This window comes from Leptopilina heterotoma, unplaced genomic scaffold, assembly GCF_015476425.1.
Source record: "Leptopilina heterotoma isolate Lh14 unplaced genomic scaffold, ASM1547642v1 Lhet_62, whole genome shotgun sequence".
Classification (NCBI taxonomy): Eukaryota; Metazoa; Arthropoda; class Insecta; order Hymenoptera; family Figitidae; genus Leptopilina; species Leptopilina heterotoma.
In genome coordinates, this window is record NW_025111146.1 from 244,101 (window position 1) to 255,647 (window position 11,547).

Here is an 11,547-nt window from a genome sequence, read left to right on the forward strand (position 1 = left end):
AAACGCCCATCGGCATCTTAAAGTACATGAACGTAGAAATCTTTTAAGCCCTAGAACGTTTAAATCCATCAAAGCAATTTTTGTTTAGAGCTCTGTCCGTGTTGACGTGGAATGTCCCATATATACAATTTTTTTTAAAATACCAAAAAATTATTGAAAAATTCAAATTTTTAAGATTTTTGTAAAGTTGGGAATTCCCCCACAGACGGTCGAGCGTCAGAGAGAAAGGGAGTTCCCGCAGAGACTCAACTCAACGCAAGAGTACGGTTCACGTTGCGCGTGCGTTAGCTACCTCTCTGAAACGTGTCAAGTACTTCCAAAAACTTCATTTGAAATTAAAGATTATTTAAAATTATTTTTTTAAAATAAAATTTATAGTTTATTACTAGTTATGAAAAACAATTAATATTTAAATTATTTTTTTTTAATATTTAAAAACTAGTGAATTTTAATAATTGTTTTCTAAATTATTGTTTATTAATAAAAATAGGGTAGGATATGGAAATAATTAAACAAATTAGTTAAATTTGTAAAATATATTTTATTTTTTAAAAAAGCTTGGCATTTTCATAAAAATCTTTTAGTGTTTCAGTAGAATTTACAGTAAAATATCCATTTCTTGAATCAACTTCATCTCGATTTCTTATAAAGAATTCATTCTCAGATTTTAAAATCCAATTTCTTAACATTATAAGATTATTTGCTGCACACCATTTTTTATTCAGAGTATGATGGGTACATATATGCGATGACGTCTCAAACTTAAGCTTTTTAATTGAAGGACAATTAAATTCTTCAAGGTTTTGTATATTTACTTTAACATTTATGAGATTACAGTTATCAAAAAAGTTGGAATATCTTGTTTGATTATCTTTTCGATTAGTTTGGAAACCAAGAATAACATAACGAGGTTTTTCAACTTGTGTAGAAGTCTTTACAGTCCAAACATGTTTTTGAGTTGCTGGTATTAGTGGATATTCATACATGTCCCAAGATCTGAAACTCATACTTATAAGCGGATCTTTTTCAATAAATTTTAATAAATCAATTTTTTGACGATCACCAACAAATAAATATGGTATCATCCATTCAATTTTATTAATTACAATTTTAAATTCTTCACGTTCAACTCCATTAATATTAACCACTGCATTAAGGTCTGTACGGGATCTTGTTAAAATTAGTTCATGTTTTGCATTTACAACTATTTTTCTGTAGTCTTCTGCAAATCCAAGAATCATGCTCAGTGGTATATTCACATCAAAATAACCTGCATCATTTGTCACTCTACTGGCATCATCAAAATTAATATAACCCGCATTCTCAGCGTAAATAATCTGACTAGGTGTTTGAGAAATGTAACTCTTTATGGTGGTTGTAAGACCAACGTTTTTACATCGATCAATTTCAACACCATTAAGTTCATAACGAATCTCATTAAACAGATAGGAAATTGCATTGCTAATAAGTTTTGTATTCGTCACAACAGTATCATTAGTTTTTGTTAGTCTTCCATGCACATGTAATGTACTTTTGCTAGGAAGAATATATAAATCTTGATGTTGAACAGCAATTCGAATTTCATCACTATTAATAAATGCTGATGAAACATAAGGTTGATGAGAATGAATCTCATAATGTGCTAATGAATCATCATATTTAACTTGACTTAAAATATTCAAAGTCTCGTCCATTTTTATTGCAACAGCAACAAATAAACAGAATACGAATTAATGATTTTTCTTTTTTTCTTGACGAACTCGCAGACCGAGTTGTTTCAGAAAGAGTTTGTTCTGAGGTGTTAAGCTCTTGCGAACTGACTGTAGACTGAATGTTTTCTGACATGTTGACTGGTTTATATAACTTCCACCAGATTTTCTGTGGAACACAATGCCCATTATGTTGATTTAACGTGCAGACGAATTGTTATTGTCTCCCCTCGAAAATTTACTAAATCTCCATCTTGATCAACAATCCGCAGCTGAATATTATGTATTGTCTTCACGGCAACTGGAAGATAAATGACGTGTGAAGGTACTTCCACGATTTTATATCCAGCTGGAACTATTGGAAAAAACTCGTGAATAGTGTGAACCTTTTTATTATTAATGTATGCACCAGTTGTAATACTACATTCAACTCGAATAGAATTCACTTTGAGGATAGATACTGGTAAATCAGAGGTATGCGTTTTATTAGGTGATAGTAGTCGTGGTGCAAACCCCAATAATTCTCCAATAGAATCTTTTTGTTGAAAGTTTACTTTAAGACTGCTTCGTATTTCACTGCGTAAAGTATTATTATTTGGTTTTATACTTAAAACTTCAGTTCCATTAGAAACAGAATTTTGAATATATTTTTCAATATCTTCAATTTCATAACTGCCAGGCGGGATAGTTATTACTTGATTTCCAATATAAAATTTATTCTTCCCTTCATCAACATTAGGAATTGAATTAAATGTTAAAAGCTCTACAAGTCCAAGAATATAGTTTTTATTAGGTAACAATTCTATTGGAGGAAAATATTCAGCCTCTAAGACAGATGAATTACCAGATATAGTTAAAGTAAGTGACTCATCTATGATGATGTCTTTTTTAATACTGATTAAAGTTATCAGTTTACAATTATTTATATAGACTATATCTTTCTGTCCTTTTAAGCTGTTTACACAAAAATTTTAGACATAAATGACCACAATGAAAGGTGTCATAATCCTGATAATTTTCATAATTATACTTTATTACAGTATTTTTATCAAAATAGTTGACAAGTTCTAATGGTGGTTGAAGATTTCCAAAGCTGTCAAAGTACGCTGCATTGTTTTTATCCTTTTTATATGCAACCCAGTGAGTTCCTGGCCCATATCTATCATCAAGGTTAATAATAGCTGATTCATTTTTATGAGGTCCTCGTTTTGGCAATGCATTTCGCATGTAAACTCCTCAAAAATAAGTAATTTTTAATTCTTTAGAGTACTTTAACAAATCAACATCAGTTAATGCTCGTTGTGATAGTCTCACAATCTTTTTTTTTCTACAACACTTTCTTTTAATACCATTACCTTTAATATATGGTTTCAAATGAAGTCCTAACCCATGTCGGTAGGGCTTTAAATGAAGACCTTTACCAAGTGCAACTGCTTCTATCGTTCTATTGTGACGTTGAACTTCTTTTAACTGCTCTTTTGCTGTACTTGCATCATTAACTGCCTTTGCTACACCAGCGGCTCCCCCAGTAAGTGCTCCAAGCGCACTTAGCCCAGCAAAAATTGGAATTAATGGTAACAGACCACCAACTTTTGATGGTACTGGTAGAATACGAGGTGTTAAAATTTTATTTCTACCTCCCACGCTTCTAACAGCTTTTCTAGCATTTTCAATAGCAGTCTTGATTTTAGATTTAACATCCTTTCCAGGAATTATAGATTTTTTAGCAGCATCAACAATTCTTCTTAAGGCTATTCTCTTCTTGGAATTTGCCTTCCTCCTTCTCCTCTTCTTCTTGTTCTTTCTTCTGAGTCCCATACCTAATTTTGATTTCGCTTTCATTGTGTTGGTTATTGCGTAAGCTGCAGCTCTCTCACTGTAACCTGCGTCTGGAGCAAATACACGTTGCCAAGCTTTATCAGCTAGTACCCTATCAGCAGCGTTTCTTGTTTCAACGTCTGCTCGATTTTTCGAGTATGCAATATCACGATATTGCATACTCGAAAAATCGAGCAGACGTTGAAACAAGAAACTCTGCTGATAGGGTACTAGCTGATAAAGCTTGGCAACGTGTATGTACACACGTTCCTTACAAGCTGCGTCTAAAGGATTGACACCTGGATCACCTCGAGCTAAACGTTTTGCTAACTTTGTGCCTGGTCCACAATATTGATAACCTGGCAAATGTAACTTGAATGGTAACTTGTTTATAAGACTATTCAATAGACCTTTACCTCGAGATCTTTTTCGATGTATAATCATACCTTACTCGGTGAAAGATAAGATTAGAATGACTCAAAGCATATAAAAGAACTGTATTTATACCTTTCGTGTCAGTTTAAATCATGATGCGTTTCAATCAACTGCCTTTTAAACTACCAGTCGTGAATCTGGACTCGATTGTTCAACAACATGAGCAGAAAGTGAAACGTCATGGTAGTTTATTATCTGGTAGTATTCGTGCGATATTTTGTGGTCCATCAAATTGTGGGAAGACAAATGCTCTTTTATCTTTAATATTAGATCCAAATGGTCTTAGATTTGATAATATTTATCTTTACTCAAAATCGCTGCATCAACCAAAGTATAAATTTTTGGAACAAGTTGTTAGTGAAGTTGATGGAGTTGAATATTTACCATTCAGTGAACATGAAGAAGTAATATCTCCTCAAAATGCAAAACCAAACTCTATTTTTATATTTGACGATGTTGCTTGTGAAAAGCAAGATAATATAAGGGCTTTCTTTTGTATGGGTAGACATGTAAGTGTTGACAGTTTTTATTTATGTCAGACTTATGCAAGAATTCCTAAACATTTAGTGCGAGATAATGTTAATTTGTTGGTGCTTTTTCGACAAGACGAAAAGAATTTAAAACATGTATACAATGATCATGTAAATACGGACATGACATTTTCTCAATTTCGAGAGTTATTTTCAACTTGTTGGAATTCTGACAGGTATGGATTTGTTGCTATCGACAAGGATAGTAATTTTAATGAGGGGAAGTATAGAAAAGGATTTGTTTGTTTTGTTTCACTATAAATAAAGCCTATGGTTAAAATTGTTTTAGTTCAAGTTAAGACTTTGATATATCAAGATGTACCATAAGCAAAAAGAATATTTACGTCAAATTGCTAAAGCTAGTGAAGCAATTCGACGTAAGCATCGTATGTTTAAAATGGGAAAAGAAAATGTTGAAAACGCTCTAAATGAAACATTCAAACCCATAGTTCAACCTTTAGAAAAAATTGTTAATATGTCTGATATTAAACGTGAAAATGTTAAAACGGAAAAGAAAGAAAAGCTTGAATTTAAAGAGGAGCAAGATGATGATAGCATGTCTTTTATGAGTGCTGATGATAGTCAATCATCATCATCATCATTAATTCCAGGCTTTGAATATGATAGAGTTCTTAGTAAATATATGTACTTGGTCAATCATAACAGAAAACAATGTTTAGATCTAGTATACGGAGTTCGTAAGGTGAGAGACGGATCACTTGTGATTGGTGATTCACCAATAAGTTTTAAAGATCACATTGTGAATGTTGGAAATAAAAATTTTAATATTACCTCTGGATTATTGGAACTTTTATTTAAAAGTAAACCTGAAAACTCATACATTAGTGAAGATAATATGAATAATTATAAACAAATCCTCATTACCTCAAATGCACACAGAAAAAAATACAGTTCCTCTGAACCTGTTCAAACAAGTAGAGGTTATAAATTCACCAATATTATATCAAAACTTTTTCCTCACAATGAAACTCCAAAAAGGCAATCAAAAACTGGCAGTTCGCTTCCAAAATTTATGATTACGAAAAGAAATTTTCAACCAGACTATGTCTATTGGGATGATCCTAATGAGTTGGTTGACCGTTTAAGACTACTTACTGCTTCTCAAACAGCTGGTAATCCAAGTCATAATAATGAAATTATGTCCATTATTAAAGAGTTACGTGAAGCTCAAATTATATATTAAGAAGTGTTGAGTTGACTATACATCAGTTTCAAAATGAGTATTGATGTATTCGGACATCCTCTCAATCAAGGGACAAGTGTTATACCGAAACGAGGACCACCTGGACCACCTGGAGTTGGTTTTAGAGTCAATTCTCAAGGTAACTACGACCTTGAAGGCATAAGAATTTGTAACGTTGGAAGAGCTGAAGAAGAAGACGACGTAGTTACTTTATTACTTGCTCGACGGATGATAGAAAACGAAGTGCGACTAGTATATCAAATCACATCTTCACTACGATTAGATATTGACAACAGTAACATATTGTTGAAAGTTCTCGAAGACTCTGTAACAGAAAAATTAAAAAATCTTGAACGACAAATAAATCAAGATTTAACATATCGAAACGCTAAAATTATTGGTGAACTGGATTCTCGTTTAAGAGTAATTGAAAATGAAAGACAAAAAATTGACAGTGGTGAATGAGCTTCACACACAAGCTCGAAAAAATTATCCTCGACGTCGAGTTGAAATGCGTGACATTGATGATACTTGGCAAGCAGATTTGGTAGAAATGATACCATACTCCAAAGTTAATAAAGGATACAAGTACTTACTAACAGTTATAGATACTTTTTCCAAGTACGCTTGGGCCGTTCCTGTAAAGAGTAAAAGTGGAAAAGATGTCACTGCTGCAATGAAATCTATTTTTACAGAAGGACGTATTCCAAAAAACTTGCATTCTGACAAAGGAAAAGAATTTTACAATTCACAATTTGAAACTTTAATGAGACTGTATAAAATCAATTTTTATTCAACGTACAGTAACCTAAAAGCATCAATTGTTGAACGATTTAATCGAACACTTAAACGCAAAATGTGGATGCAATTTAGTTTGCGAGGAAATTATAAGTGGTTTGATATATTACCTACCCTTATGTCCAATTACAATGATACAAAACATCGAACAATTGGCATGAAACCAAAAGATGTTACTCCAGAAGATGTTGACATTTTAAAAGATCGATTTTTAAAGTTAAGAAAAATACCGCGAAGAAGACCAAAGTTTAAAATGGGTGATAAAGTACGAGTCAACAAATACAAGAATATCTTTGAAAAAGGTTATACTCCAAATTGGATAACTGAAATATTCACCATTGATAAAGTTGTACCCACTAAACCTGTGACTTACAAGCTCAAGGATTATCAAGACCAACCAATCAGCGGAGGATTCTACGAAGAGGAACTTCTTAAAGTAAAATATCCTGATGTATATCTTGTAGAAAAAATTCTAAAGACGCGAGGAAATAAAATATTTGTCAAATGGTTAGGCTTCGATAATTCTCATAATAGTTGGATAGATAAAACAAATTAATGTTGATTCATTATTGATTCATTATTGATTCATTATTGATTCATTGTTGATTCATTATTGATTCATTGTTGATTTATTATTGATTCATTATTGATTCATTGTTAATTCATTGTTGATTCATTATTAATTCATTGTTGATTCATTATTGATTCATTATTGATTCATTATTAATTCATTGTTGATTCATTATTAATTCAATTTTAAACTTAAAAATTTTTTTAATATAAATGTAAATATTATAAGGTTATAAATAAAAAAAATGGAATCAAATATATTAAAACTGTCTATTTATTTAACAAAACAACTTTAATTCTATACATATTAACAAAATATTTACAATTCACACACACACACACACACTTCAATCTACAAACAAAATATTTACAAACTTAATTTTTCTTTATCTTATAATGCCCCCAAGCAAGAGTGTCGTAGCTCTCCGGTAACAAAAAGCGCTTGTCATCCATTGGACTGAGAGCAATTTTGTGTTGTTTAACTGTTTCAACTCTATGAAGCCTAGATCTAATTACATGTTGTGTTCTTATCTGAATCGAAAAATTTTGTAAACAGTCAACATAATCGTTGAAATCAATGGAATTTTTCACTACTAACGCTCTAACACCCTTAGCTTTTTTCGTGAAATCTTGCCCGTTTACGCGAATACTATACATCTTACTCCGCAAGCCAACAAATTCCATAATTATCTTCCCACTACACTCATCCTTCATGAGTCCCAGGATTTTGTTGTTGGCTTGCGGAATACCATAAACATTATTCTGCGGATAGTCCGAAGTATCAAATTTGTGGATATCTTCCTTCATATCCGCATAAATGTTTTCACACTTTACTTCATAGATTAAACTATCAGTATCCGTGTACATCAATTTACAATCATTGCCATACTTTTTTAGCATGTAGTCGTAATGAAAATCATAAATCAGTGATTTAGATACATCAAGTACTTAAAAACCAATATAAATCGGTTTGTTTATCAAAATCTCAGTTTTTCTCAGTTCAATCGCAACCAAATTTTCAGAGAAAATCGAACGGCTGTGAAAATTTGGTTTCGATATTACAGCCTCAGCTCCATAGCGACCACCCCATTTAGTAACAAGTTTTACATCAACATGTTTGCGTACATTCTCCATAGTTTTTGCGTAAACGGCGTTATTCATGAGTTTAAACAGGTTCTTTTCGAATTCATTTTTCGAATTGGCTCTCATTGTGGCATTGAAATCAATATATGGCTTAAGCCATGTCGACTGTTTAAATTTCATGACTCTGTGAATTTTAACCAACTCAAGACCATTAGCAAGAACCTGTTTCAAAACTCTATAATGAATAATGTACTTGCGCTTAGGCTTCAATGTAGTCAAAAGCTTTGCTTGTTTTGATTCTGATGGTGGATTTGAGTGTTCAGAGCAAAATGGTAAATCGCTGTGACTATCGTGTAACTCTTTCGGGTAATATAAATCTACTTCTAAAACGTAGCCAAAAGGAGAATCATCAGGTATATTGAAATCAAAATTGTCGGGAACTTGAACCCACTCAAATCCACCATAAGGGAGTGGTTGTACCATACCCCAACCGTAAAGATTGTTTGCATCGTAGTACATAATGTACTTGACTTCTTCGGTTTCATTAAAATTTTCCATGAAAGGATTATTCGCACAAGCATAGCGATTGCTACATTGACTAATGCCCCCTCTCACACCTCGCTCGAAAAACATTAGCTTGTCAATGTCGGTTAGCAATTCTAACTTCATGTTGGTATATTTCAACATCGCGTCCCACGTTAAACCCGGTGTCGTATAATAATGTGCAGGATCAAGTCGATAAGCTTGTAACCACTGATCACGAAAATTTTCAAAGATGTCTGCCAATAGCAACACATCCGTCTTCATGTACAAATCAACATATTCACTGAGATTAGAGCAATTGAAAGTAGACCAAACACGTTGGGCATGCTCATAATCTTCGTCAGATACCGTACTGTCATTAAGTGTACTATAAAATTGCTTTTTAGTCGGTAAATTTGTTTCTTTCAATTTATCTCGAGAATCTAAGTATTCGTAAGGTAAAACCCCTTTTCGTGTAAGAAATTCGATTTCTTCATCCATGAAGTTAGAAAATTCTTGATTGACAATTTTATATTCAGAGAGGTATGATGCCAATTTTTTCAAAGACGAAGCCATGAATTTGAAAGAGTCAATAAATCGAAATTTGATTTCCGTTTCTTTAACATGCTTAGTGAAAGAAATGTATTTTTCTTTGTTCAATGGTAAAAGATCAATCTTTCCTTCAAATTCTAGGCAAATGTCTTGAATTATAAAATGAGCATCATACCCACTCAAATTGTGAAAAACAACAGGCACTACTCTCGAATCTTGATAATTTAAATTACATTTTTCGTGCGCTGGGCCTCGATATTTACCTGTTAGGTGGCAGTGGTCTCGAACTTTCTTCTCCAGCGGTGAAAACTGCCCTTCACAAATGTGACAGATTGAAGCATCCACGAAAGCTTCAATCTCGTCATGCGTCAACGGGATCATTGGAATCGGTTTTTTGAAGATATCGTCTACTTTTTCAGCCAACTGCTTCAACTCCTGGGCAAACCACTTGGCTGCATCTGCTCCCTCTGGACAGGAATGGTATCCGGATAACGTGTCATCATAGCTGCACTTCACGTAATAACCAATACTGAACACTTCATGATGTTGAATCACTTCAGTATTGCTAGTTGTTTCTTCAGCTTCAGCAGGATTCAGCAGACACTCACAGTCGGCGTACACTACAAATGGAACTTTCTCCTTGTTTTTAAAATTTTTAAACTGAATGAAATTCTGCCCAGGTTTTGGAAGGTTGATTTTACACTCGTTTAAAGTTTTGCATTCCTGCTCATGTCGGGTTAACCTCTCCTCGGTGACAAAATAATGCAGACATCGGTCACAAATATGTTTTTTATGTCCATCCATAGATAGCTGATAATTTACAAGCCTCGATAAGTTCTTAATCCGTACATAGTGATATTTTGGTGATATGATATCATCAGATGCAGCAGGAATGGTAACATCAGGAACATCGTCATCATCACTATCAGCCTCGTTCTCGTAGTGACTTTCAACTCTTAATAAATTAATGTGTCTCGCTTTTTTGTTTGAAGTCAAGTGTAATGGAACAGTGATGAAATTTTTGTTCACTAAGCGAAGTCCGTATAGATTGATAGAGATGTCATTTTGCTTCTCGAATTTTACAATGTCCTTTAAATTGACGGGGAAGTCGATTCCAGTAAAGTTTAATTCATTTTGAAACTCATAGTAACTCGAAACTCGATCTGAGTGATGATTTCTTGGGTGCAAAGCCGATAATACTGACCACTTGAAGCACATCTTGTCAGAATTTTGTACATTGACACAAGCCTTCTTTATTTTTATTTGATGTGGTAAATCAATATAGGATCCAACACGTACTGGATTATATTTATTTACGTTAATTTCCAATTTCATAATCGAATGCAATGTCCACTGTGATTCCTTCTCTGTAAACTCCTCCACTTGCTTCAAAATTGGCTCCTTGACATTTTTACAGTACCAAACACTTAATTTTGTTGTCGGGAATATTATTTCACTCTTCACATTAAAGTACTTCGATTCAACTTTTTCCTCATCGTTGACGACTTTCCGGAATTTAGCACCAAGAACAGCGTATACTTTCAGTGGACCATGCTTCTCCAATACAGTTGCAATGTATTCCGCAAACAATATTCTCGCGTCGTCCAAAAAAGCACTGACATCTATGTGGACTAGGTTGACGATAATACTCGTTTGAATTCGACACTTAAAGGCATTTTCACAGTTAGCCCATCGCACACGGTCCGTTAATCCATCCAATTGTACTGCTGGAACTGCAGGTTCAGCAACTTCAGTACCTCGCTTCAAGTAAACTTCAAATTTGTCTCGAAGACAAATAAACTGTTGAATTAGATTCAAACATCTCTGCTTATCCGACGAGCAATAAAGGTCATCCAGTACACTCCTTAACGTTTGAATATTCGAGTCACATATGGACATCCATCTATTTACAAATTGAGTCCTGTCGATATCGTTTCTCAGTAATTCGAGTAAGGTTGAAGCATCCTCAGTCGATTGAACAAGAATTGCACATTCATTAAGCAGCAACGAATTAATTCTCCTTAGCTTCACAGGCACCTCTTTGTCCGAATCCGCCGCTCTTCGTCGTTTACCAGGCATTCTACATTAAAAAATATTCTGTAAGCATTAAATTTCCCAAAATATCACTGAAAAGTTTCAATAGAAAGTCTTACTTTAAAAAAAATTAATCCAGCTAAATTTCGAATTCGACAGTGCTTCCCCCTGTTGCACGACTTCCTCGCAGGAGTCCACTTCACTCCTCAACGCCTTCTTCAACGGTGAAGCAAACCTTCCTCAATGAAGGTGCCCTCTGCAACGCTGAAACTTCCTTGAAAACTCTGGTTGT

General features: G+C 33.6%; 3 protein-coding genes across 3 annotated transcripts; 1 reads left to right on the plus strand and 2 right to left on the minus strand.

The window, feature by feature from the left end:
- Positions 1 to 284: 284 nt before the first annotated feature.
- On the minus strand, positions 285 to 1,694 carry LOC122509740. Its single transcript, XM_043623972.1, has 2 exons — positions 816 to 1,694; positions 285 to 296 (listed from the first exon to the last, which is right to left on the minus strand). Exons 1-2 carry the CDS (start codon positions 1,692 to 1,694, stop codon positions 285 to 287), a joined length of 891 nt encoding a protein of 296 aa, XP_043479907.1.
- Positions 1,695 to 4,808: 3,114 nt separating this feature from the next.
- Positions 4,809 to 5,696, plus strand: LOC122509741. Its single transcript, XM_043623973.1, has one exon. It carries the CDS (start codon positions 4,809 to 4,811, stop codon positions 5,694 to 5,696), a length of 888 nt encoding a protein of 295 aa, XP_043479908.1.
- Positions 5,697 to 8,012: 2,316 nt separating this feature from the next.
- On the minus strand, positions 8,013 to 11,307 carry LOC122509742. Its single transcript, XM_043623974.1, has one exon. It carries the CDS (start codon positions 11,298 to 11,300, stop codon positions 8,013 to 8,015), a length of 3,288 nt encoding a protein of 1,095 aa, XP_043479909.1. The 5' UTR covers positions 11,301 to 11,307.
- Positions 11,308 to 11,547: the final 240 nt, after the last annotated feature.

What these genes read in the sequence shown, in the direction of transcription:
- LOC122509740 (XM_043623972.1), bottom strand. Translation starts at nt 1,694, where the DNA reads ATGGACGAGACTTTGAATATTTTAAGTCAAGTTAAATATGATGATTCA.
- LOC122509742 (XM_043623974.1), bottom strand. Translation starts at nt 11,300, where the DNA reads ATGCCTGGTAAACGACGAAGAGCGGCGGATTCGGACAAAGAGGTGCCT.
- LOC122509741 (XM_043623973.1), top strand. Translation starts at nt 4,809, where the DNA reads ATGTACCATAAGCAAAAAGAATATTTACGTCAAATTGCTAAAGCTAGT.